General features: G+C 46.3%; 1 protein-coding gene across 2 annotated transcripts in view; it reads left to right on the plus strand.

Annotated features, from left to right (window-relative positions):
• Nucleotides 1-25,869, plus strand: part of PHACTR3 (phosphatase and actin regulator 3) — a 275,574-nt gene that overhangs the window by 108,082 nt on the left and 141,623 nt on the right. For both annotated transcript variants that reach the window (XM_075350374.1, XM_075350375.1), the window contains exons 4-6: nt 14,328-14,516; nt 23,489-23,674; nt 25,160-25,412. In XM_075350374.1, the coding sequence (XP_075206489.1) occupies nt 14,328-14,516; nt 23,489-23,674; nt 25,160-25,412 (628 nt within the window). The remainder of the gene's footprint in view (nt 1-14,327; nt 14,517-23,488; nt 23,675-25,159; nt 25,413-25,869) is intronic.

A 25,869-nucleotide genomic window follows, 5' to 3' on the forward strand; every position in this document is an offset into this window, starting at 1 on the left:
ATCTCTGTTCCTGTAGTTCACAATAGCAGGTTTTCACTTGTTACTATAGTCATACAGGTAGACACTGCCCCCTAGTGGTTGAATGTGGAATGTAACATTCTATTTATGGCGTCATTTAGAATGGAATTGTTAAAGGGATTCAGTTCTGTTATTTTTTATCAACTGCAACATTAAAGGGTATTCTAAATGTAAAAGAAATCCCGTACCAAAGTTAGCCCCCTTCAAATTCAATAATGGAGCTTTGGATCAAGAGAACAAGGCACATGCTCGACCTCCACTTTGCCAGAAATAGTTTGGAAACAAAAACCATAGCACAGAGATAACTTTCAATTCTGCGAATACCCAAATTAGATGGCATAACCCTTTTAGCACAGTATATTGTAAAATGAGGGCCCCACCTAGCTGTGCTCTATACTAATATTAAAGCATAGGACCTCTCCAACATGGCCTCACCCCTCATCACCCCGGCTGTTAGGCCCGTGGAGGACCTAAGATGTCTGTGTATTACATGTGTGGTACCCCGAAGTAAGGTAGAACAGGTTGTTCACAAATGTCTTTACAGGACAAGTATTTGCAATGCGTAAATGTAAAAAGGTTTATCCAGGACTATTTTATGTTTTTTTTTACTATGGACCTAAAAACTAAAGGGGGCTTTACATATCGTCGGGGTCACGACAGTAGTGACGCACATCTGGTGCCGTTACCGACATCGCAGTGTGTGACACAAATGAGCGACGATCAACGAGCACAAAAACGTGAAAAATTGTTGCTTATTGACACGTCGCTCATTTCCTTAATATCGTTGCTGCTGCAGGTCTGATGTTGTTTCTCGTTTCCGAGGCAGCACACATCGCTATGTGTGACACCACAGTAACGACGAACATCTCCTTACCTGCGTCCACCGGAAATGAGGAAGGAAGGAGGTGGCCGGGATGTTACGTCCCGCTCATCTCCGCCCCTACGCTTTTATTGGCTGGCCGCTTAGTGACATCGCTGAGACGCCGAACGCACCTCCCCCTTGAGGAAGGGATTGTTCGGCTGTCACAGCGACGTCGCTGCACAGGTATGTGCGTGTGACGCTGCCGTAGCGATAATGTTCGCTACGGCAGCGATCACCAAATGTCGCATGTACGACGGGGGCGGGTGCTATCGTGCTCGACATCACCAGCAATCGCTAGCGATGTCGCAGCGTGTAAAGCACCCTTAACATGCAAGTAGTTGCTAACTACCTGTTAGTTCTCCCTTGCACTGGCTTAGAGTGGTCACATCAACAAAACAGCTCTTCTTCTTCTGAGCTGCTCTGTGAACTGGCCATGACTGCTGACATCATGCTGATTGACAGGTGGCTCCTACAGTTAGGCCGTTCGGGAGCCGACTTTCAATCAGTGGGACATTGGCTTTCTTGCACCATCAACAGAGCAGAGCGAAGAGAAGCAGCTGCTCTGTTGACATGACACCATGAATCCACAGAATCACCAACAGGAATGGTCAGAGATCTGTGCCGGCAAAACAGGCCCAGGTTAGTTCTTATGCCCTTGGTAAATAAAAAAAAAAAATAGTCCCGGATAACCCCTTTAAATTGGTTATCATACAGTAAAATATTTTTTTAGGCATGGATTGATTAAAAATAATAAATAGAGGCACTCACCATCCAGCGCCCCCAGGGTTCCACCGCAGTCTGCATTAGAAGTGTTTTCCTCGTTTTTAACTCAAGAAACGACCGCTGCAGCCAATCACATCTGACGGACATGCTCTTCTACTCACTTGACTACTGCAGCCTATCACTGACTTACAAATAGTGTAGACACCGCTTCTGTGTCTACACTAATGGTGCTGGGAACGCCACAGTTTATTATTTTTAATCAATCGTTATCTAAAAAAAAGTTTTTCTTTTGGACAATACCTTTAGTGCATTTGGTATTTTAGGATGCAGATACTTTATGCTACTTTTGTAATAGAGACATATATTGGAAATTATATACTGAGGTCAGAATAATGCTTGGTTAATAATTTTATAAACTGTTAAAGGGAAATGATACTAGTCAGGTAAGAAAGTTTAGATAGAAATCATACCAGCTTCATTACATGAATACATGCCCTCTTAAATTGGGTTGAGACAGTGTCTGGGGTCTTCCTGTGAGGAGCAGACTGAGGTATGGGATGGACGATGTTCTGTTTTGTGCTTTGTTTCCTCAGGTAGGCACTTAATAAATAACTTATCTGAGGCCTTATCTGGGAGCCATTATTAAACTGAGTAGTACATTTTTTTGCTGGCTAAGACTTGTTGCCTCATAAAACAAAAATTAAAGGGGTGTTCCAGTTTCAGTGTTTGTTATTGTCTGCAACCCTCACACGTCACTCCAACAGCACTGCAGCCAATCAGTGAGGTCTGCGACTTTGCCTGAGATGACGACATGAACCGCTGAGCTCAGTGACGGGCTGCAGCGCTGTCGAAGTGACGTGAGCGCTGAAGACAATAACAGACACCAGAAGCAGCAGCAAAGACTTCATGTATGCACCACATTATACCATCACATCAGGAAGGGATCCTAACAAAGTACACTGTAGCGTCACAAACTGTCCCTTTTGTCACTGTCATTTGGGCAAATTCACTACTTTGTGTGCATTTTTGCCACATTTTGTTGCAAGTTATTATTATTATTTATTTATAGAGCACCATTGATTCCATGGTGCTGTACATGAGAAGGGGTTACATACAGAATACAAATACAAATTACAGTAGACAGACTAATACAGAGGGAAGAGGACCCTGCCCTTGCGGGCTTACATTCTATAGGATTTTGGGGAGGAGACAGTAGGTGGGGTGTTGGTCAGGCGGCAGCTCCACACGGTGGTGAGGCGGCAGCTCCGCACGATGGTGAGGCGGCAGCTCCGCACGGTGGGGAGGCGGCAGCTCCGCACGGTGGGGAGGCGGCAGCTCCGCACGGTGGGGAGGTGGCAGCTCCGCATGGTGGTGAGGCGGCAGTTCTAGCCTGGTGGTGAGGCGGCAGCTCCGGTGGTAGTTACGCAGGGGGGGGTCATTGGAGATTATAGGCATTTCTGAACAGATGAGTTTTCAAGTTCCGTTTGAAGCTTACAAGTGTGGAAGATAATCTGACGTGTTGATGCAGCGAATTCCAGAAGACAGGGGATGCTCGGGAGAAGTCTTGGAGGCGGTTTCATGATGAGCAAATTACAGATGAGGAGAGAAGGAGATCTTGGGAAGTTGTCGTGTTTCAGATGTACTGTATGAATTATATATTTAAAACACTACTCAAAAATGGATGACAAGAGAGAACTCTGGAGTATAGGAAAAATATGTATTAGTTTATTGAATGAAAATATAAAAAAATGTACAAGATGAATAAAGCAGTGAAATGTGTTTAGCAAAGTAGATGGCGGGGGGGTTGGGTAAGCTATTGTTACAATAAATAAAAAAAACTCACATATGGAGGTTAAAGACCGCTGTGGGTACAATAGGATGTCCTCCCAAAAGGTAATATACTGTATAGCATAATAATAAAGATCAGCCCTACCTATAAAGTGCACCTAGAAGTCAAAAATGAATATCCCCTTTAAGAATGTATACGGCCGATACGCCTTTTAACAGCGGCAGGAAAGGGTACTTATTCCTTTGTGCCGCTTTTGTCATGGTGATCACGAAAAAGTGTATAGAGCCCCTCAGCGTCGGAAAATCTCCGGGATTTCAGCTACCAGGGGTAGCTGAGACCCTGGAGATCACGATCCGAGTCGGTTTTTCGGGTCCGTGGCCACATGATCGCCGTTACAAACCGTGTAACAGTGACGACGTGAAAGTTAATGCAGTGTCGGCTAAAAAATTACTCATCTCCCATCTGACCAAACATGTCAGATGGGACAGAAATGTCCTCCCCCCCCCCCCCGGTACCCATCCACATCCCTCTTCCAAAGATCTAAAATGGCCGCCACCGCACGAGTGGTGTTCCCGCCACAGTCACCCTTCTTTGATTTTTATGCCAACTGATATGACAGATTGCACAGAAAGGTCCTCCCAGGTCATCCCCCTGTCTGGCTGTCACCCCCGGTCTCCTCCGATCCTTGTCCCGTCTCCCCCGTTACTTTCTGCAGCATCGCACCCCCGTGCCCCCTCTTTCTCCTTTTCTTCAGAAGAAATGCTGGCCACATGCGCAAAGTGTCTGTCAGCCAGCTCTCTGGATGCAGGGACACAGCTTACTGCAGGCTCTCACTGGTGTGATGTGGACCCGGGGAGCGTGAGTGCAGTATCACTGCACTCAAACTCCTCACATGGAGGGTCCAGAAAATGGTGTATACATGCCCTGAGCGTGCCCGTATATCCTGAAACATAAAGTCATCGTGGGACCTCCAAAATGGATTACAGTGGATCGGATTTGTTCTTTTTTGTTTTATTCTTTTCAATAAATTAGTCAAGACGGAATGTTTTGGGGAGTGTTTTTTCAAATGAAAATTTTTTTGTCGGCTATTTTTTTAAATTACTGACTGGGTTAGTGATGTCAGGTAGTGACATCAGTAATGCCAGGGCTTGCTGCATTACAAACTGGTACCAACCCCATATATTACCCTGTAATAAAGTACCGCACTAGGGCAACGAGATGAGCTGTTGCGAAGCGCTAGGATTGGCGCATCTAATAGATGCACCACTTTTGGGACGACTGCGGAATGCTATTTTTAGGCTGTGAAGGGCCAATAACTATGGACCTTCCCACCCTGAGAATACCAGACCACAGCTGTCCGCTTTACCTTGGCTGGTGATCCAATTGGGGGGGGGCACTTTTTTATTATTATTATTATTATTATTATTATTTATAAAGAATTATAAAAAAAAGAGCCTTGTGTGCCCTCCAAATTGGATCACCAACCAAGGTAAAGCTGCCAGCTGCGGTGTGGAGGCTGCAGCTGTCTTCTTTACCCTAGCTGGCTATCAAAAATGGGGGGACCCCACATTGTTTTTTTGTTTTGTTTTTCTTAAATTATGTATTTTTTGGCTAAATACAAGGCTAAACACGCTTTAGTGCCACATGCCAGCTTAGAATATGCAGGGGGTTGGGACATTATATATGTGTTTGTCATCTGTCTGTCTGTCTGTCTATCTATCTATCTATCTAACCATCCATCCAACCATCCATCCATCCATCCTAGCTTTTTAGGCTGCATGCCTGCGATTAGGGTTTCAAGCGTTTTGGACGCTGTGTTTTTGCTGCATCCAAAACGCTGCATTGTACTGTACAAGCACAGTGGAAGGATTTTTAGAAATTTCCTGCCCACTGTGCTTATTTTCTCCACAGCATAAACTGACATCTGGCGCTGCAACATGTCAATTTATGCGACGAGAGTTCTGCACGGAGAGAATAGAGCTAAAGTCAGCAACGGCCCGAACCTGGATCGTGGTCACGGGCAGTTGCGTTGTCCCGTGGACAACACTCACATCTCCTCAGACTCAGTGACGTCAGATCGTGGGCACTTTCATCTGCCCTGCTCAGGGCAGATCAAAGTATTGTAGTGCGCATGTGCAGGACCTCAGTGACATCGAGTGTGTATGACGTGGACGCGTCATGCACACAGGCTTCAGAAGACGGAGGAGCGAGATGGCCGAGAGAGGAGGCGCTGGTCCCGGAGAACAGCGCCGCTCACGGGGAGTATTATAAAGTGTTTTTTATGTTCTCACAGCGGCCTGCGCTCCTATATACAGCATGTTAGAATGCTGTATATAAGAGCCCACTGGTGGTGGCCGCAGCTTATAGGCCATAAAACTGGTGACAGGTTCCCTTTAAGGTATGTAGTTAGTGCCCCTTTAACGTGGCTCAGGGCAGTAGCCATAGGCGAGAGACTTGCTTTCCACATCCTGGCACACTACAGAAATATGGAGTTCCTGGGTGTGTTGTGGTGATTCTGTTGAGGATACCTCTATGTGCAATTAAGCCACACTTTGCGCAGCACTGGCTCCCTTGGACCCCATGATAAGGAAACCACACCAGCTTTTGAAAAAAAAGTTATTTTTACTTATAGAAATATAGACACATTTAAATACAGGAAGTAACAGAAGATGAGCTTTCCATCCTACTCTATACAGTACAAAAGTATGTTTCCAACAGTGAAAGTACTTAACAGGAAAATAACAGTTTGACTGTAAGGGGTGGATGGACCCCTTGCACGGAGGCGCAGTTTCCCCCCTGAAGATACCCCACGCTGGGGTAGCTAAAGATGTTAATGTTAATTGTGTTTTACAGTATTACCGGGTTTTCCCCCCCTAGATGTCAGGGTGGGACGGCTGTCCCCATAGGAACAGTACAGGAGAGAGGAGGAGCCGGACAGTCTAGGGGGAGGGTGGGAGGTTGCTGTAGAAAAATTCAGAAGAAAGGAGGGTAGTTTTCTGCTGGGACGGGGGAGAAGGAGCAACGGGGGCAGAGTGTGGGAGCGACTGTGGCAAATAGCCAGAGAGAGAAAAAGGAAAGTGTCCTGATCGGGAACAAGCAGTGTAAAGGTGGGACCCGAAGAGGCCTAGCCGGCTAAGCAGAAGTGTGTGGGTCAAGTCTGCAGTAGCCGGAGTGTGAGCCTAGGTGAAGGAAACGAGAGTAGCTGGGCAAGGCCCCAGAACAGAGAAAACAGGAACAGTTTCCCCGGCAGGAATTGTGATTTGACGCGGCAAGATTTGTGTACCGAGACTGTTTTTGAAGTTATGTGTAATAAAATGCCTTTTGGCTCAGCTGATGCCTGCCTGCGGAGTTTTCCTGAGTCTGCCAGCGTGCTCCTGCCATCCACACTCTGCCCCACAAAACATTCCCCTGTCCCAATAGTGACGGCTGTGCCGGGGGTTAGCCTGATACATGAAGCGGCCATCACAACGACTCCGAGGCCCCCCCGGCACACCGTTACAAGTGGCGTAGTCGGCAGGATCCGGACTATCTGCGGAGGGTCCCGATCCAAGAATGTGAAGATCAAGTGGTGCCTAAGGCGTTGGACCAGTCGCAAGACGGCGCTAAGATGGCCGCCGTCTTCACGAACACAGTGAGCGCGCGGAAAATTGGCGCCAAACGAAAAACCTTGAGCTGGCCGGCGAAGAAAAAGAAGTGCAGAGTGCGCCGCCCAAAGAGGGGAGGTACTGGCCCCAAGATGCTGCTGAAGACTAGAGACGTGGGCGGCGTTACAGAAAAAAAGAGGCATCGCCTATGCTGGGTCGACCTGGTGAGTGAGGCTAGGGGTGGAGTGTATACAAGAGCGGGAAAGGAAGGCCTGCCTCCACCTTCCCTGGTGCCTGTACAGGAGACGCCAACTCAGCAGCTAGCACTAAGTAAAATGGAGACGCAGACGAAGAAGCGAGCTGCAGCGGGCGCGCTGGTGACAACCAGCCTGGGAAGAGGACGCCCGAGGCAGAGCGTAGCCGAGGAGGCACTTACCATAAAGTTACCGGCTGTGCCAGGAGGTCAGGAGCGGCCCGCAAAAGTTACGTGGGTCACTTCGTGGGATGCCGTGACCGGTGAAACATCCACGGAAGTCCGGGCCACTTACAAGACTCAACTGCAGCCGGGAAGCGAGACACTGGGAACACCCCTCCAGAGTCCGGAGGTGGTTACGCCAGCCAAGGTAGGACCTCCAACCCCCACAGAAGTTCCGGCCCCGGGAGAGCAACATGTCCCGGAGCTTGAAGAAGATGAGTGGGGATTTTTCTGGGAGCCGATAAAGCCGGCGCCCCTAACCCGACGACAGTCCCCACCGCCTGAGATAGACCCGGTGCAAGAAAGGCTTCTGGCCGAGACCGTGGCCAGAGAGATGATGGCCGGACCCCTTAGTGAAAAATTTGACCGGCAGTGTAGCATTAGCACCGTGGTCAAGTTTAATCAGGCCGAGGGATACGGGTTTATAGAAGACGACGAGACCGGGGATCACTTCATTTATAATCGGGTCAATCTGGACATTGAGGGGTTACCCCAACGTCTCCATACTCTGTACCCGGGGGAGAAAGTGAAGTTCCGGAGAGAAGTGGGATGCCGGGGCCTATTTGCCGTAGGGGTGACCCGGATGCCCACTGCCCAGGAGGCCGCGCAGTGGCAACAGGAGATCGAGTGGGAGGAATGTCAGTACCGGAGACGTACGCAGCAGAGACCGGTGCTGGCTGAAGATTGTCGGCCAAGAAACACTCTCGGTGTCGCCAGAAGTAGTTACAGGACCGGTAGCCGAGCTGGAAAAGGGAACACCGGCGTTATTGGCGATTCGCCAGAGTATGGTGACGCACCCGGTGGTCGGTGTTGGTAGTCCCCAGCCGTCCCGTCCAGCTACCCCGTCACCCCCGCCGGGGGCCGAGGGGCCAAAACCGGAGACAGAGGAATCGGAGTCACAGGCCAATTATGAACCGTTCCGAAGGCTGCGCCGCTTGCCAGGCCAATCCCTCTCCGAATATGTGAGGGCCCAGCGAGCTGAATGGCTGCGCGCCTACCACCCCGCGTGAACCATAGCGATCGGAGGTGATGGACATATATGTGTTGAGAACCGGTATTGTTAAAAAAAACCCGGTGAAGATTTATAGTTGCAACAACGTTCAAGCTACTGAGCCCGGAAGGAGCCTGATGCCGGACTGTGCAAAGACTCCCTCCGTGACTGTTACGGAGATCTTATTGTCTGTTGCTTCCTACCTACAAAGACCGGGAGTGCTGGGAGAGCCTCCGGGCAGAAGACCAGCTAAGACCGGGAGCGCCTGTTGGGGGCCTCCGGGCGCCGGACTTGTGTGCCCATTGGTTGTGTTTTTATGTGAAGGTTTTAAAGTTTTATAAAGAGATTGCCTTGCTGGTTAGGTTTTGTCTTACAGATACGAGCCTTGCTGGGAGGCTAAGGCAAAAAGAGGGGAGGAATGTAAGTGGTGGACGGACCCCTTGCACGGAGGCACAGTTTCCCCCCCTGAAGATACCCCACGCTGGGGTAGCTAAAGATGTTAATGTTAATTGTGTTTTACAGTATTACCGGGTTTTCCCCCCCTAGATGTCAGGGTGGGACGGCTGTCCCCATAGGAACAGTACAGGAGAGAGGAGGAGCCGGACAGTCTAGGGGGAGGGTGGGAGGTTGCTGTAGAAAAATTCAGTAGAAAGGAGGGTAGTTTTCTGCTGGGACGGGGGAGAAGGAGCAACGGGGGCAGAGTGTGGGAGCGACTGTGGCAAATAGCCAGAGAGAGAAAAAGGAAAGTGTCCTGATCGGGAACCAGCAGTGTAAAGGTGGGACCCGAAGAGGCCTAGCCGGCGAAGCAGAAGTGTGTGGGTCAAGTCTGCAGTAGCCGGAGTGTGAGCCTAGGTGAAGGAAACGAGAGTAGCCGGGCAAGGCCCCGGAACAGAGAAAACAGGAACAGTTTCCCCGGCAGGAATTGTGATTTGACGCGGCAAGATTTGTGTACCGAGACTGTTTTTGAAGTTATGTGTAATAAAATGCCTTTTGGTTCAGCTGATGCCTGCCTGCGGAGTTTTCCTGAGTCTGCCAGCGTGCTCCTGCCATCCACACTCTGCCCCACAAAACATTCCCCTGTCCCAATAGTAACAGCTGTGCCGGGGGTTGGCCTGATACATGAAGCGGCCATCACAACGACTCCCGAGGCCCCCCCGGCACACCGTTACATGACTACAAGGCAATAGGGGTTATTCTATTATTTAAGAAAACTGATGTAACAAAGCACTTCCTAACTACCACCCTACTAGACATATTACTGGTCAACTTAAATCCACCTTATCGTCAAGGCTGTTCTCAACCAAGAGTCCAGTACACCACTGATGCATTACAACTGTTTAAGACCCAGGGTACCCTCACTTGCCTGCTTCAAAGACCACTGCCACCACTGTAGATTCCAAGTTGTTGCTTGCTCCCTGATCCTTCTCACACACACACACCCAAGGCTCTTCTTTTTCTGATGGTGTCCTTAAGCGGGCTTTACACGCTACGATTTCGCTACAGAGATCTCGTTGGGGTCACGGATTTTGTGACGCACATCCGGCCGCTGTAGCGATGTCGTAGCGTGTGACTCCTAGGAGCGATTTTGGATCGTTGCAAAAATGTCCAAAATCGCTCCTCGTTGACATGGGGGTCCGCTGCCAGTTATCGCTGCTGTCGCAGGGGCTAAGTTGTTCCTCGTTCCTGCGGCAGTGCACATCGCTACATGTGACGCCGCAGGAACGAGGAACATCTCCTTACCTGCCTCCGGCCACAATGCAGAAGGAAGGAGGTGGGCGGGATGTTACGTCCCGCTCATCTCCGCCCCTCCGCTTTCATTGGGCGGCCGCATAGTGACGTCGCTGTGACGCCGAACGGACTGCCCCCTTAGAAATGAGGCGGTACGCCGGTCACAGCGACGTCGCTATGCAAGTAAGTATGTGTGACGGGGGTGCCAGCTTTTGTGCGTGACGGGCAGCGATATGCCCGTTTCGCACAAACGATGGGGGTGGGTCGCATGCTAGTGATATCGGGCCGGATATCGCAGCATGTAAAGCAACCCTTAGTCTCTCATGGCTCACCAACAACTGTTACATAGTTACTTAGGTTGAAAAAAGACCTAGGTCCATCTAGTTCAACCTTCCCCCACCAGTTCTACATTTGGTCACTAAGTCATTTATAACCAACAATGTTTTGTGTACTGAGGAAATCATCCAGCCCTTTTTTAAAAGCTGTTATAGTATCTGCCATTACTACCTCTTGTGGTAGGGTATTCCACAGTCTGACTGCTCTAACTGTAAAGAACCCTTTCCTATTTAGCTGCCGGAATAACTTTTCTTCCACTCGCAGTGTATGCCCCCTGGTCCTTAGCATTGTCTTTGGAAGAAATAAGTCATGTGCCAGTCCTTTATATTGACCACACATGTATTTATACATATAAATGAGATCTCCTCTGAGACGTCTTTTTTCTAAGCTAAACATATCTGTCTAACTGTCTAACTGACTTTGAAACAGGAACTGACACGCTGGGCCTCCTCCCTATGGCTGACTAGGTATTAACCCTGTCCTTAATAATCAAGAGTCTATAAGAGTAAGAAGGAAGACAATTACCTCGTTTGGCCAGTAGTTAGTACTGCAGCCCATAGGGAAATTAAAGGGAGCTTGCCACCAGGTTTTTCTCATATAAACGGCAACCACTACTATTAAGCCCTTATATACAGCATTCCAGAATACTGTATATAAGTCAACAAGCAAATCTGTATAACATAAAAAATTAACTTTTATTATACTCACTTAAAGGGCAGTCTGGTCTGATGGGTGGTGTTGATCTTGATCCGACACCTCCTCTCTTCTTGTGATCGCCGTTCTGTTTCCCTGCTTCGTGTGGATGACAGATACTACGTCATCAACACAGTGTCCTCCATTGCGTTCCTGCACATGCAAACTTCTCTCTGCCTTGCTGAGGGCAGAGCAAAGTACTGTAATGCGCAGGTACGGGGAAAGGTCAAAGAACGCTGGCGCATGCCTACTACAATTCTTTGCTCTGGCCTTAGTAGGGCTGAGAGAAAACATGGAAAAAAGATAGCAATTACAAGAAGAGAGGAGGCGCGGGAACAAGATCAGTAACACCCAGCGGACTGGACTGCCCCAATGGTGAGTAGAATAAAAGGTTTTTTTATGTTATACAGATTAGGTTGGGGACTTATATACAGTGTTATAGAATGGTGTATAAAAGGGCTTACTAGTGGTGGCCGCAGTTTATATGGGAAAAACCTGGTGACAGGTTCCATTTCACACTTGTTCCCACAGCAAAACATTGCAGAAATACAAACATTATACAAATGTGATTTGTTTCTTCAGAGTAGAACACAACAGCCTGTCCACCTCCTTACATTCCTCTGCTCTTTAATGATGGTCATTCTCGACCATCTGAAAAACCTGCAAGACACTAATGCACGGCACACAAAAACACTTATAACATTAATTAACACAATGTCTTCTACTTTTCCTCCTCCAGAATTATGCACACCCAGTCCTACTCTATTAGGACCCGGAAACATAATGCCCAAGTCACTATAGAATACGAGGACCTTAGCCCAATGAAGATATAGTCCTTTTCTTCAACCTGGCACAACGATGGGGTTTTCTATACCCTGCACCCCCAACAACATTCCTAAGGACATGGACACAGTCCATGATGGGCAAAGCTCAAGGTTGGATAGGGGCAAAATCCTTATATAGGCACAAAGTCCATGGTTGATGGAGGCCAAAGTTATTCACTGAGAGGGCAAATCCTCCAGTCACGCCAGCACCCTAAAAAACAGCAGAAAAGGGTGCAACAGGCTCAACAAAATAAAAATAAAATACATTCCTTCTCAGCCATGAGGGGCATTCAAAACACTATCTCCCTAAAACAGTTCCCACACACAGGTCTCTTCCAGCCATGAAGGTTTCAACAACAGTTCCTCTTAACAAAGGCTTCTTAGTCTTCAACTAGTGTCCATCGGTCCCAGCTTCTTAGAAGGGCCTCAAAAACTAGCCTCCTACACAACAGGGCCAATTGGCCAACTGGCATACAGCTGGTATTTTAATTCTTCTATGAGTAAGGATAAATTTGTTAGATCCGAAACATGTCAGTTTTCCTAGAATTTTAATATATCTGTCTATGGATTTTAATATGGGTTCAATAAAAGTTAAATTTTAATTTATGATGAAGCCTTTTTTCCCTTGTGCTGGATTATTGTCTTATGGTTTCTGAAGCATTTTTATTCTCCGACCATCTTCAGGACAGCTTCCTGGAAGCATCCCAACTTTGAGGTAACTGGGGTCTCCACCTCCATAGCTGGTCTGGATACCTTATCTGGGCAATGGGTTCTCCCAGAGTCACATGGGCATTGCCGTTGGCCATGATGGTAATAGCGATGGAGGTCTCGGTGGTCACAGATGGGGCTGGGGTAGAAAATACCCTTGAAGCCGGTTCAGACAGGTTGGGTAGTTGAGTTCCTGCTCCTCATGAATGGCGCTAGTGAATCCCTATTCTTCCTTACTCCCTGGACCACCTTCGCCCCCAGCCGAGTACCTCTCCCGTCCTGATGGGGATTTTACCACTGCCTCCTGAAGATTTTGGCTTCTCGCACCCAGTCCTCCATTCGCCATGCAGACTGAGCTCTTGCTTCCGGTCACTGTGTGCCATCACAACTCGAGATCTTTCCCTCCCATTCTTTTCACACACTGCAGGAAAAATGGTGTCAGTTTCTGACTCACTGGGCGCTTCCTGTTTGTTCGTCTCTGCCTCTTTCAGGGCCGGTTTGCTGATGTGTCACAGGTTACTCTCACCGATTCCGCCTTGGGCTGTGCCCTCTGCACTCATTGTTCCTCACCTGCTGGGCTGGATTTCATTTTAAACCGTGCCCTCTTCCAGTGCACACCTTTTAATTTGAGCCAGTTCCTGGCTACAGAGCACACCCTCTTTTGGGTCAGACACTCCAGTGGGCTGGGCACATTTTTGGGCTCACAGGGGCCATCCACTCCCACAATGGGCAGTCCTTCTCAGTCCCCGAACCATTGCCATCTTAGAGTTCATGCTTATGGCCCCATCTTAAGTCATTCAACTTCAGGCACTACTCCACATACGCCATGGGCTTTCACAACCCTTTTTTCTCCTTGCAAGGAACTCTCATTCTGCCGACAACACCAAATGTAATGTGGCTCAGGGCAATAGCCATGGGTGAGGGACTTCCTTTCCACCTCTTGGCATGCTACAGAAATATGGGGTTTCTGGCTGTGTGTGTATTGTGGTGATACTGTTGAGCATACCGCTATGTTAACTTGAGCCAAGCTTTCTGTGACGCCAGCTTCATACAAAGCCATGTTTCCAACTGTGACTGAAAGTGAAACAGTACTTGACAGGAAAATAACAGTTTGACGACAAAGCAACACGGGTGACTCAATTTTTTAAGAAAACTGACGTAAGGAAGCTATTGCTACCTAACACTCTTCTACCATATATGTGCCACTGGTCTCTTTGAATCCACCTTCTCTTCAAGGCTGTTCTCCAGTGTCCAATACACTACTGTTGCATTACAGCTGTTTAAGTCTCAGCGTGCCCCCACTTTCCACAGTCAATATAAGTATAATAAGAAAGACAATGATCTCTTTTGGCCAGTGATTAGTACTGCAGCCCTTAGGAAAAGTAACACTTGTTACCACAGGAAAACATTGTAGAAATACAAACAGTACTAAAATACGATTGGTGTCTCCAGGAAGGAACGCGACAGCCTGTCCACTTTCTTATACCCCCTGTAGACCAACCACCATATACCGCTATCTCTATACTGGTTAATTTGATGACAGTGTATAGTTTATAATTTTCTGTTCACAATAAAACAAACTGATTTTTTTTTTAGACCTTGACCCTACAGACTATCTAGTAGAAGATGATGATGCCACAAGAGATTCTCCTGGAGATCCACCAACACCTCAAATCCAGTCACCTGCCACTGAAGACACACTCCCAGACAAGTCTGCAGCAGCCGCAGTGAATGTCAACACTCTGGACGAGGACCTGCAAATGGACACAGGAGAAGATCAAGAAGGTACCACGATTTGGACACAACCTGAAATCCTTTATTTTTTTATCTTTCTACTGTTGTTTAGTTGTCTCTTGGAAAACTGGGAGGTCTTAGGATATATTTACACAAAGTTTTTTGGCTGCCAAAAATAATTTGACTAGTTTTTCAAGAGAAATTCACGCTAGAAACACTGCTTTTTTGCTTTGTTTTGTTTGTTTTTTTAGGAGATTTTTATTTCCTGAAGTGGCTTTTGCAAATGGTTTGGAAGGAGTCTTTGAAGTTATTCCACATACATTCTTACAATCTTTTGACTTCACAGTGTCAAATTTGGAGCGGAAACTCTGTGTAAACCTAACCTAGGGGTATACACATAAGAAATATTTTGAATGGGATTTTGAAGTGGATCAGCTGCAAAATCCATATCCATATCCACAGCATGTTTACTTCCCAATCCACTTCATTTTACTGGCCAAAGGGCGAGTTTTTTAAGAGTTCTTTTTCTAACAAGATTTTGAAAACCTGCCCACGGAAAATTACAAATAATTCTTTGAGGCTAATTGCTCATAAAATTTGTTACAAACTTGACATTGTTTAGTCAAAGGGCTAAAAATTTAAAAAAAATACCTTCAAATACTAAGTAAATACAGAAATGTCTCCCAAAAACAGCAGCATTTCCTAATGCGAATTACTCTTCAAAAAACATCAATTATTTCCACCTTTAAAGCCTATGTGTGAACCCAACCCTAACAGTGTTATTTGAAACTTTGCCATATTTTGTGTGTTGCAGCTCATCTGCCATTGAAGTCAATGTGATCTACACTGTAGTACCTGAGAACGGCCACTACACAATGTACAGCACTGTGATGTTTGCACTTAAAGGGATTTTCCACTACTTTTTCACCCCCTTGCTATATATATATTAACCCTTCAAAACAATACCTTGTGTAATATACTTGGCTATATAGCTTCTATAAGTGCATCTCAGCAGGAATCACATACAGTCATGGCCAAAAGTTTTGAGAATGACACCAAAATTATTTTTTCACATGATCTGTTACCCTCTGGTTTTTAATTGTATTTGTCTGATGTTTACATCACATACAGAAATATAGTTGCAATCATATTATGAGTTCCAAAAGGTTATATTGACAGTTATAATGAGTTAATGCAGCATGTCAATATTTGCAGTGTTGACCCTTCTTCTTCAGAACCTCTGCAATTCTCCCTGGCATGCTCTCAATCAACTTCTGGACCAAATCCTGACTGAAAGCTGTCCATTCTTGCATAAGCAATGCTTGCATTTTGCCAGAATTTGTTGGTTTATGTTTGTCCACCCGTCTCTTGATGATTGCCCACAAGTTCTCAGTGGGATTAAGATCTGGGGAGTTTTCAGGCCATGGACCCAAAATCTCTATGTTTTGTTCCATGAGCCATTTAGTGATCACCTTTGCTTTATGGCAAGGTGCTCCATCAGTTGGGAGAAGTTGCTCTTGGAGGACATTCTGGTACCATTCTTTATTCATGGTTGTGTTTTTAGGCAAGACTGTGAGTGGTGCGATTCCCTTGGCTGAGAAGCAAGCCCACACATGAATCATTTCAGGATGCTTAACAGTTGGCATGAGACAAGACTGGTGGTAGCGCTCACCTCTTCTTATCCTAATAAGCTGTTTTCCAGATGTCCCAAACAATCGAAAAGGGGATTCATCTGAGAAAATGACTTTACCTCAGTCCTCAGCAGTCCACTCCCTGTACCTTTTGCAGAATATCAGTCGGTCCCTGATGTTTTTTCTGGAGAGAAGTAGCTTCTTTGCTGCCCTCCTTGAAACCAGGCTTTGCTGAAAGAGTCTCCACCTCACAGTGCGTGCAGAAGCACTCACACCAGCCTGCTGCCATTGCTGAGCTAGCTTGGCACTGCTGGTAGTCCGATCCCGCAGCTGAAACAGTTTTAAGATACGGTCCTGGCGTTTGCTGGTCCTTCTTGGGTGCCCTGGAGCCTTTTTGGCAACAATGGAAGCTCTCTCCTTGAAGTTCTTGATGATGCGATAGATTGTTGACTGAGGTGCAATCTTTGTAGCTGCGATACTCTTCCCTGTTAGGCCATTTTTGTGCAGAGCAATGATGGCTGCACGTGTTTCTTTAGAGATAACCATGGTTAACTGAAGAGAAACAATAATACCAAGCACCAGCCTCCTTTTAAAGTGTCCAGTGGTGTAATTCTTACTTAATCATGACTGATTGATCGCCAGTCCTGTCCTTATCAACACCCACACCTGTGTTAATGGAACAATCACTAAAACAATGTTAGCTGCTCCTTTTAAGGCAGGAATGCAATGCTGTTGAAATGTGTTTTGGGGGTTAAAGTTCATTTTCTTAGCCAATATTGACTTTGCAAGTAATTGCTGTTAAGCTGATCACTCTTTATGACATTCTGGAGTATATGCAAATTGCCATTAGAAAAACTTAAGCAGTAGACTTTGTAAAAATTAATATTTGTAGCATTCTCAAAACTTTTGGCCATGACTGTAGTACTGGATTGTTATGCATATTCTTCTTAATCCTCTGATACTTCCTTTTCCAGCACAGAAATCAGACTGTCATGATTGACTCCTGGCTCAGCTGGAGCTGAGCCTTTTTTTTAGTTTCACTTCTGATGCACGTCACGTTAGGGTTAATCCTTTCTGCCTCGTTCTGGAGGTCAGGTTGCTTTATTAGGGCACTGTTTCTCTTGGACTTCGCCAGTGATACTTCTGGCTCTGCTGTGTTCTTCTCATGAGTGACCTGTTGTCTGCCCTGCCCCCTCCTGACCTCCGTGTTCACCTGACCTGTTAACCTCCTCTGTTGTCTGTTTCCATCAGTGTCTCTCCCGCTGTCTCCCTGTTCGTTCCTTATTTGTTTACCTTTATTCTGTCTTGTCTTCCCACTCCCCCTCGCTTCTAGGCTCTGATTTCCCGGCTACTGACTATTTGCTTCCCTCTGACTACGTTTAGACTTTGCCCGTGTGTACTTACAAGACCTCATGTTGTGACACACGCTGTACTGCTATTGTACATCTTAGAGTGCAGCGTGACATTATCACTGTCCCTTATATTTTTACCCCTATGGATCCGTTACGTATCCTTACGGATCAGATGTCTAATTTGACTCAAATGATCCAGGACTTATCCATTGAGCATAGAGCCCTAGCCTCTTCCCATACTCAACTCCAGGGGGAGCTTGCTGCTGCAGTAAAGGCTTTCCAGGGTTCCATGACTCAATCACAGCCTGGTCTCGTAGATGTATCATTCCATTCTCCAGAACCCACGGTCATGCTCCCGGATAAGTTTTCCGGAGAGAAGGAGAGGTTTCACACGTTTCGGGAGAGCTGTAAATTACTTTTTTCTCTTAGACCCCGTTCCTCTGGGGATGATAGTCAGCAGGTGGGGATAATAATTTCCTTGCTTTGGGAGGGACCTCAGACTTGGGCCTTTTCTTTACCTCCGACAGCCCCTGAGCATATGTCTGTGGATAGGTTTTTTGATGCCCTAGGACTTATTTATGATGACCGGACCGGGTCATGGTGGCAGAGGACAGAATCATGGGTCTCTCTCAGGGTAGACGCACTGCAGAGTGGTATTGTTCTGAGTTCAGGCAGTGGTCTACGACGGTTTCCTGGAATGATTCTGCTCTGAGATGCCAGTTTAGGAGAGGACTCTCTGATCATCTCAAGGACGCTCTGGCCCTTCATCCTCCACCCAGTTCTTTGGAGGAGGCCATGACCCAGGCAGTACGGATGGATCGGCGGTTGCGGGAGAGAGGAGTGACCCTGCGGGAAACCTCATTATGCCAGGTCAAAGCTGAGGTTGTTCCACTTGTGGAGACCATGGAGGTCAGTGCCACATATTCCAAGGAGAAGGAGAGGAGACGACGACGGGAGTGGAAATTGTGTTTCTACTGTGGAAGTCTGGGACATTGGAGGAAGGACTGTCCTACCTGTCCTCCTGCTACTAAACCGTCGGGAAACGCTTAGGTCTGGGTGATGTTCGAGGAGGTCACCCAGACCCTCAGGTACCCTTTTCCTCTTTCCAAAAAATTTTGCTTGAGGTGGAACTTGTAATAGGAGACTGTTGTATTCCAGCCTCTGCTTTCGTGGACTGTGGTTCCTCCATGAACTTCATTGACTCCAGTCTGGTTTCCAAAGCTAAGATAGGGAAAGTTAAGCTAGAGACTCTGGTTCACATTATTGCTATTGATAGGACACCATTGTCACGAAATGTGGTTGAATTTGTCTGTGAGGAATTTTTGCTAAAAGTGGGGTCCCTTCATCAGGAACTTATTTCATGTTATATCATGGATAGTCTCCCTGCGGGACTGGTGCTGGGATTCCCCTGGTTGCACATGCATAATCCTGTAATTGACTGGGACTCTCGCGATATTGTTAAATGGGGTCCTAAATGTTCTAATGGTTGTCTTATCACTGTTCAGGTGTCTTCAACTAATCTGGAGGGTATTCCGGAGTACCTGAAGGATTTTGGAGACGTGTTCTCTGAAAAAGAGGCTGAGGTCCTGCCACCACACCGTCCTTACGATTGTGCTATTAACCTGGTTCCAGGTGCCAAATTACCCAAGGCCCGTTTGTATAATCTTTCTGGCCCGGAACGCGCTGCCATGAAAAATTACATATCCGATAGTTTACGTAAGGGACACATCCGTCGTTCTGTCTCGCCTGTTGCTGCTGGGTTCTTTTTTGTTAAGAAGAAGGATGGTGGCCTACGCCCTTGCCTCGATTTTCGGGAACTTAATAAGATCACGGTGAGAAATACCTATCCACTTCCACTCATCCCGGACCTCTATAATCAGTTATCTGGAGCTAAATGGTTCTCCAAGCTTGATCTCAGGGGAGCCTATAACCTCATTCGCATTCAGGAAGGGGATGAGTGGAAAACGGCATTCCTTACCTCAGAGGGCCTTTTTGAAAACTTGGTCATGGCTTTCGGCCTTACTAATGCTCCTGCAGTGTTTCAGTATTTTATCAATGATATTTTCTCTGAATTTATTGGTCATTTTATGGTTGTGTACCTAGATGATATTCTTGTCTTCTCGTCCAACAAAGAGTCTCATATTGATCATGTACGTACAATACTTCATAGGTTACGGGAGAATTCCCTATTTGCTAAACCTAAAAAAGGTACTTTTTGTGTCCAAGAAATCACCTTTCTAGGTTTTATTCTGTCTGCTGATGGTTTTCGGATGGATCCCAGAAAAGTACAAGCCATTTATAATTGGGTGCAACCCAGAGACCTCAAGGGTCTGCAGCGTTTTCTGGGTTTTGCCAATTACAGGAAATTTATTAAAGGGTTTTCTCAAGTGGTCAAGCCACTCACAGATCTCACCCGCAAGGGGGCTGATCTTAGGGAGTGGTCACCGCAGGCGATAGAAGCATTTCTGAGGTTAAAGGAATGTTTTATGACTGCTCCTGTACTTGTTCAACCTGACCTCTCTCAGGCGTTTATTGTGAAGGTTGATGCTTCAGAGGTGAGTGTGGGGGCGGTGCTCTCCCAAGGACCCACTACTTTAATTTAAGACCGTGTGCCTTCTTCTCCAAAAAATGTTCTTCTGCTGAGAAGAATTATGATGTGGGGAATCGAGAGTTGTTCGAAGAATGGAGGCATTTTTTGGAGGGGGCTGTTCATCGGATCATTGTTATTACGGACCATAAAAACCTGTCTTACATCGAGTCTGCTAAACGGTTGACTCCTAGACAGGCTAGGTGGTCACTTTTTTTTCCCGTTTTCACTTTTGCATTACTTTTCGGCCCGGTTCTAAGAATGTTAAGGCAGATGCGTTATCTCGCAGTTTGGATCCGTTTTCGCCTCCCGAACCTCCTTCCTCCATTCTTCCTCATGGGGTAGTCGTTGCTGTTTTATCCTCCGGATTGGAGGCTGAGATTCGTGTTGCACAGGCATTGGCCCCTCCTTCATTGACCGATGCCAAATTGTTTGTTCCTGTCCAGTTTCGATTACGGGTTCTCCAGGAATTTCATGACTCTGTGCTTGGTGGTCATCCGGGGGTCTCAGCTACTCGTAAGGCTATTGCCAGGTTGTTTTGGTGGCCCTCTATGTACTGCGATGTCGCCGTGTTTGTGTCTGCTTGTGATGCGTGTGCACGTGCTAAAGTTCCCCATAACCGGCCGGCCGGGGAATTAGTGCCCTTACCAATTCCGGATAGGCCCTGGACTCATTTGTCCATGGATTTTATCACTAATTTACCTGTTTCCGCTGGCAAGACTGTTGTTTGGGTGGTGGTGGACAGATTCAGCAAACAGGCGCATTTTGTTCCCTTGTCGGGATTACCTAATGCTGAGACTCTGTCCAAATTGTTTATTAAACAGGTGGTTAGATTGCATGGCATCCCTGTTAACATTGTGTCCGACAGGGGGGTTCAGTTTGTTTCCAAATTTTGGAGAGCATTTTGTAGACGGCTGGGTATTGAGTTGTCCTTTTCTTCATCTTACCATCCCGAGACCAATGGGCAGACTGAGAGAACTAATCAGTCATTGGAACAAATTCTGCGGTGTCTGGCTACGTCTCAGCAGGACGATTGGTGTTCCTCACTGCCTATGGCTGAGTTTGCTTTCAATAGCCGGGTCCATCAGTCCACGGGTACTACTCCATTTTTTTGTAACTGGATACCATCTCCATTTCGGTGAATTTTCCAGACTTGATTCTGGGTGTCCTGGGGCTGATTCTGCAGTTCAGCAGTTGGAGGAGGTTTGGAGGGAGGTCCGGCATAATGTTGAGGTGGCTTTAGGGCGGCAAAAGCGCTCTGCTGACAAGAGACGATTGGTAGGATTTAATTTTCAGGTGGGGAATAAAGTTTGGTTGTCTACCAAAAACATTCGTCTGAGAATTCCTTCCACTAAGTTGGGTCCAAAATTTATTGGTCCGTATGAGATCATCGATATTGTCAACCCAGTGGCTTTTTGTCTGCGGTTACCGCAGTCCTTTCGCATTTCTAATGTGTTTTACAAATCTCTGCTCAAGCCTTTTGTTCCTTCTGTTTCCGAATGTCCTCATCCCCCTCCTCCTGTTTCGGTGGATGGTCAGATGGTACACGAGATTGAGCGCATCATCGATTCTCGGCGGGTCCGTAGTTCGCTTCAGTACTTGGTACATTGGAGGGGTTACGGACCGGAGGAGCGATCCTGGGTTCCGGCACGATCTGTCCATGCTGACCGACTTACTCGTACCTTTCATAGAAGGTTTCCTGGGAAACCTGGGGGTCCGGTCGCCCCCCCTTGAGCAGGGGGTACTGTCATGATTGACTCCTGGCTCAGCTGGAGCTGAGCCTTTTTTTTAGTTTCACTTCTGATGCAAGTCACGTTAGGGTTAATCCTTTCTGCCTCGTTCTGGAGGTCAGGCTGCTTTATTAGGGCACTGTTTCTCTTGGACTTCGCCAGTGATACTTCTGGCTCTGCTGTGTTCTGCTCTTGAGTGACCTGTTGTCTGCTCTGCCCCCTCCTGACCTCCGTGTTCACCTGACCTGTTAACCTCCTCTGTTGTCTGTTTCCATCAGTGTCTCTCACGCTGTCTCCCTGTTTGTTCCTTATCTGTTTACCTTTATTCTGTCTTGTCTTCCCACTTCCCCTCGCTTCTAGGCTCTGATTTCCCGGCTACTGACTATTTGCTTCCCTCTGACTACGTTTAGACTTTGCCCTTGTGTACTTACAAGACCTCATGTTGTGACACGGCTTTCTGACGATTCTACTGCCATCTGGTGGGCTTGACTAGTATTACCTCTGCTAGGGAATTCCCTGCTCATATGTTTCCTCCACTTTTATGCCCCCTAGCTGTTTACCAGCTAACTACCTTCTCAGATAGTTTCAGGAATCCTCTCAGTCCCACATTACTGCACTGTACTGCTATTGTACATCTTAGAGTACAGCGTGACACAGACCAAATCAATGGAAGTTGTCACTTGGCTACTGATGGTGGGAGTAAACATTTTGGAGTGAATCACAATTATTCTGCCTCAGTGCCCCACACAATCTGAGCTGACAGTTTCATTCAGCAGTAACAGCAGGGGCTGACATCTTTGCTTTTGAAATGCAGATTGCAGCACTTCACTAGCAAATGGTTTAGGTACTCTAATCACTGATGTGGACAGCTCAAAGGCGCCAATATTTGCTTAACAAACACAGTGACAGGGCTGTGCTGACTAGTACCTACCCTCTGCTGCTATGACACTTGGTATCTCCCAATATCTTCAGCAGCACAGGGTGGAGAAGGGAGGGGTGTGGTAAGTGCTGAATCACAGGCTACTGCATTGCATTATAAAGCTTGTAGTAATATCACACAGTGAGCTTGGGGAGAGGAAGTGATAGATGTAAACATCAGAGATGCTGCGGGCAGACACCAAGTCATGCTATCTGCACGATAAAAGGTTTATATTACTATAATAAGAGTATGGATGCATTTAGTGGCACATAATAGCATGATTGATGAATAAAAAAGGAAATGAGTTAGGATAGTGGATAACTTCTTCAATAATGTGTGAACTTCTGGCAGCTGATGCTCAGATGAGCCGCATGGGGCTGGTGTTTGTCTGATATCACTAATCTTATATCAATTACCTATTCTAACAATAGGTGCTAACCATATTAAATGCAGACAACTCTTTAATGTCTAAATAGACAGTTTTTGCTTTTGTCAAGTTTTTTCCCCAGTGATTTTCTGGCCCCTGTATTAGCTAGAGCACTTAGAAAAAGCATTATGCTTCACTTCACCTCTGTGGGCTCCTGTTTGAAAATGGAAAACTTGATTTTTGCTTCCCTTACAGATTAATGCTCACTAGTGGTACCAACAGTGGTATACCCTCTGCTTAACTCTGAGGGACCCTCCACCACTTGCCAGAAATATTATAAAGAGGGTATATAAGCACTATGTAGATGTTTTGAATGCTATTCATGCAATTAGATGATTGACAATTCATATACCCCTACCGTGGACTTGTATCTGCAGGTAAAGCTCAGCTGACCTTGGAGGAAGATCTGAAAGACTCGGTGGAAAAAACTTTACAAGCCTTACTGCTCACCGAATCTCTAGAATCCCCTCCATCGGAGAGAAGTACAACTCTCATCAGCAGTCCTCCACTACTTCCAATGCCACAGCCAAAGTCGTCTTCATGGGTGAACCAGTGTTTGGCAGGTAGGTGATATTTCAATCGTATAACCATGGCTAACCACAGATATAACATTAGAGGGTTACTCCAATCTGAGCATTTGATGGCAGCTTGTGATTGGCTGAAGTGGTCACATGACATTGTTTAGAACATGAAATTGATAGGGTGCACAGGCTTCAGAGTAGAGGAGGAGTGCAGCTCTGGGAAATAATTTCTGCACCTTAAAAATTTGAGCCATCTTGTAAGTACATGACATTGCATATCATTTACTCATTCTTAGCTATGTCCTCTGTTATACTTTAGGACTGCACTCACTATTCTGCTGGTGGAGTCACGGTGTACATACATTACATTAATTATCCTGTACTGATCCTGTGTTACATCCTGTATTGTACTCCAGAGCTGCAGTCACTATTCTGCTGGTGGAGTCACTGTGTACATACATTACATTACTTATCCTGTACTGATCCTGTGTTACATCCTGTATTATACTCCAGAGCTGCAGTCACTATTCTGCTGGTGGAGTCACGGTGTACATACATTACATTAATTATCCAGTACTGATCCTGTGTTACATCCTGTATTATACTCCAGAGCTGCAGTCACTATTCTGCTGGTGGAGTCACGGTGTACATACATTACATTAATTATCCAGTACTGATCCTGTGTTACATCCTGTATTATACTTCAGAGCTTCAGTCACTATTCTTCTGGGTACCATTACCAGAGCTGAGTTCCCATTGCTAAACTCCTACATGGCAGGACAGGACTATCCAGTGATATAGGAGTAGTGCGTGCAATACAGGGTAATATTGTGGTACCGTGTTACCCAGAAAAATCAATTGAAATACTATGTCCCAAGAATGACAAAAGTATTTTAGGAGTGATACCTTTATAGGCTTCTGGTTAGCCTATAAAGGTATCACTTCTAAAATACTTTTGTCATTCTTGGGACATAGTATTTCAAAGGAGTAGTGTGTGTAACACTACAGAAAGTTTTCCAATTTATGATCCTGGAAAAGCGAGGCCATTAGCTCTTCGGGAGTTTCAATTCACAGCCGGCTGCCATTTTTCTCTCTTCTTTTAATAGCTGGGAAGTAATAAATACATTATGAATCAAGCCCTCTGGTGATCCGTTCTGGTGCTGAAGCCAATGATAGACCTCACTCAGCACCGGTTGAAGTGAACATCATCGTAGAAGACTGAAGAAGAGCTACAGTAGAGGCGGCATAAAGATAGGGACAGGCTTGGGACAGGGGAGCATAATTTATTTTATTTTTTTTTACCCCTTCTCTCCTCTTTGTTTATTATACTTTGGGGTCTGGAGAGAAGGTAATAAACGTCTTTTCTTGGCAAATAGGGAACTTACGATTTGAACTGATTTTATTGGGACTGAATCTAATCTGCAGGACAAATTAAGCTAATCTGCCGAAAACGAATTTCAGGACATTGCTCATTGCGCATTGACATTTTGCTGGTGCCACCTAATAGTCTTAATTTCTTTTGTACAGAATTGGAAGAAATCACATCCCCACCCTCCAGCATCATGAAGACCTCCACCCCTGTCGGCTGCTCCCATATCTCAGGACACAGCAATCTCTTCCAGCCATCCAGCCAGAAACCCCCAGAAAGTAGCAGTCAGGTCGTGAAGAACCTCACCCCCACCGGATCTCCTCATCTGCCTGCCATGCATATGCCTTTACCCCCCAGCCGAGTCATTGAGGAGCTCCATCGGGCGCTGGCTACAAAACATCGCCAAGACAGGTGGGTACAGCCAAGGAAAACTTGGTGAAAGAGAAGCATGGAGAAGATTCTCTTAAAGGATTAATCTACAATAATTTCTCTTGGGCTGTACTTTTAATCATTTGCATTGCTGAAGTATTCCTACAAAATATTAGTATGTCATGAGTCTCTGTGAAGCTTTTTGGCACAAGAACACTCCACGTTAGCAACAGTCTTAAATTCATTGAGTGTTTTATGTACTTAGCCCTCCTTGGTAAGTGATTGTCTACATAGGGCATTCCATCATGTACATCAGATTCCTGAGGATATTTTTTTTAGGCCTGTTTCACACGTCATTGAAAAACATAGACATTTTTCACTGACGTGTTAAAAACACATTTGTTCCTTGATGTCCCGTGATTAACAGCACACACATGGGTTCTACATGTGCTATCCGTGATCCATTATAGTACATGGAGATAAACTTACCTGTCCCCGC

This window comes from Anomaloglossus baeobatrachus, chromosome 5, assembly GCF_048569485.1.
Source record: "Anomaloglossus baeobatrachus isolate aAnoBae1 chromosome 5, aAnoBae1.hap1, whole genome shotgun sequence".
NCBI lineage: Eukaryota > Metazoa > Chordata > Amphibia > Anura > Aromobatidae > Anomaloglossus > Anomaloglossus baeobatrachus.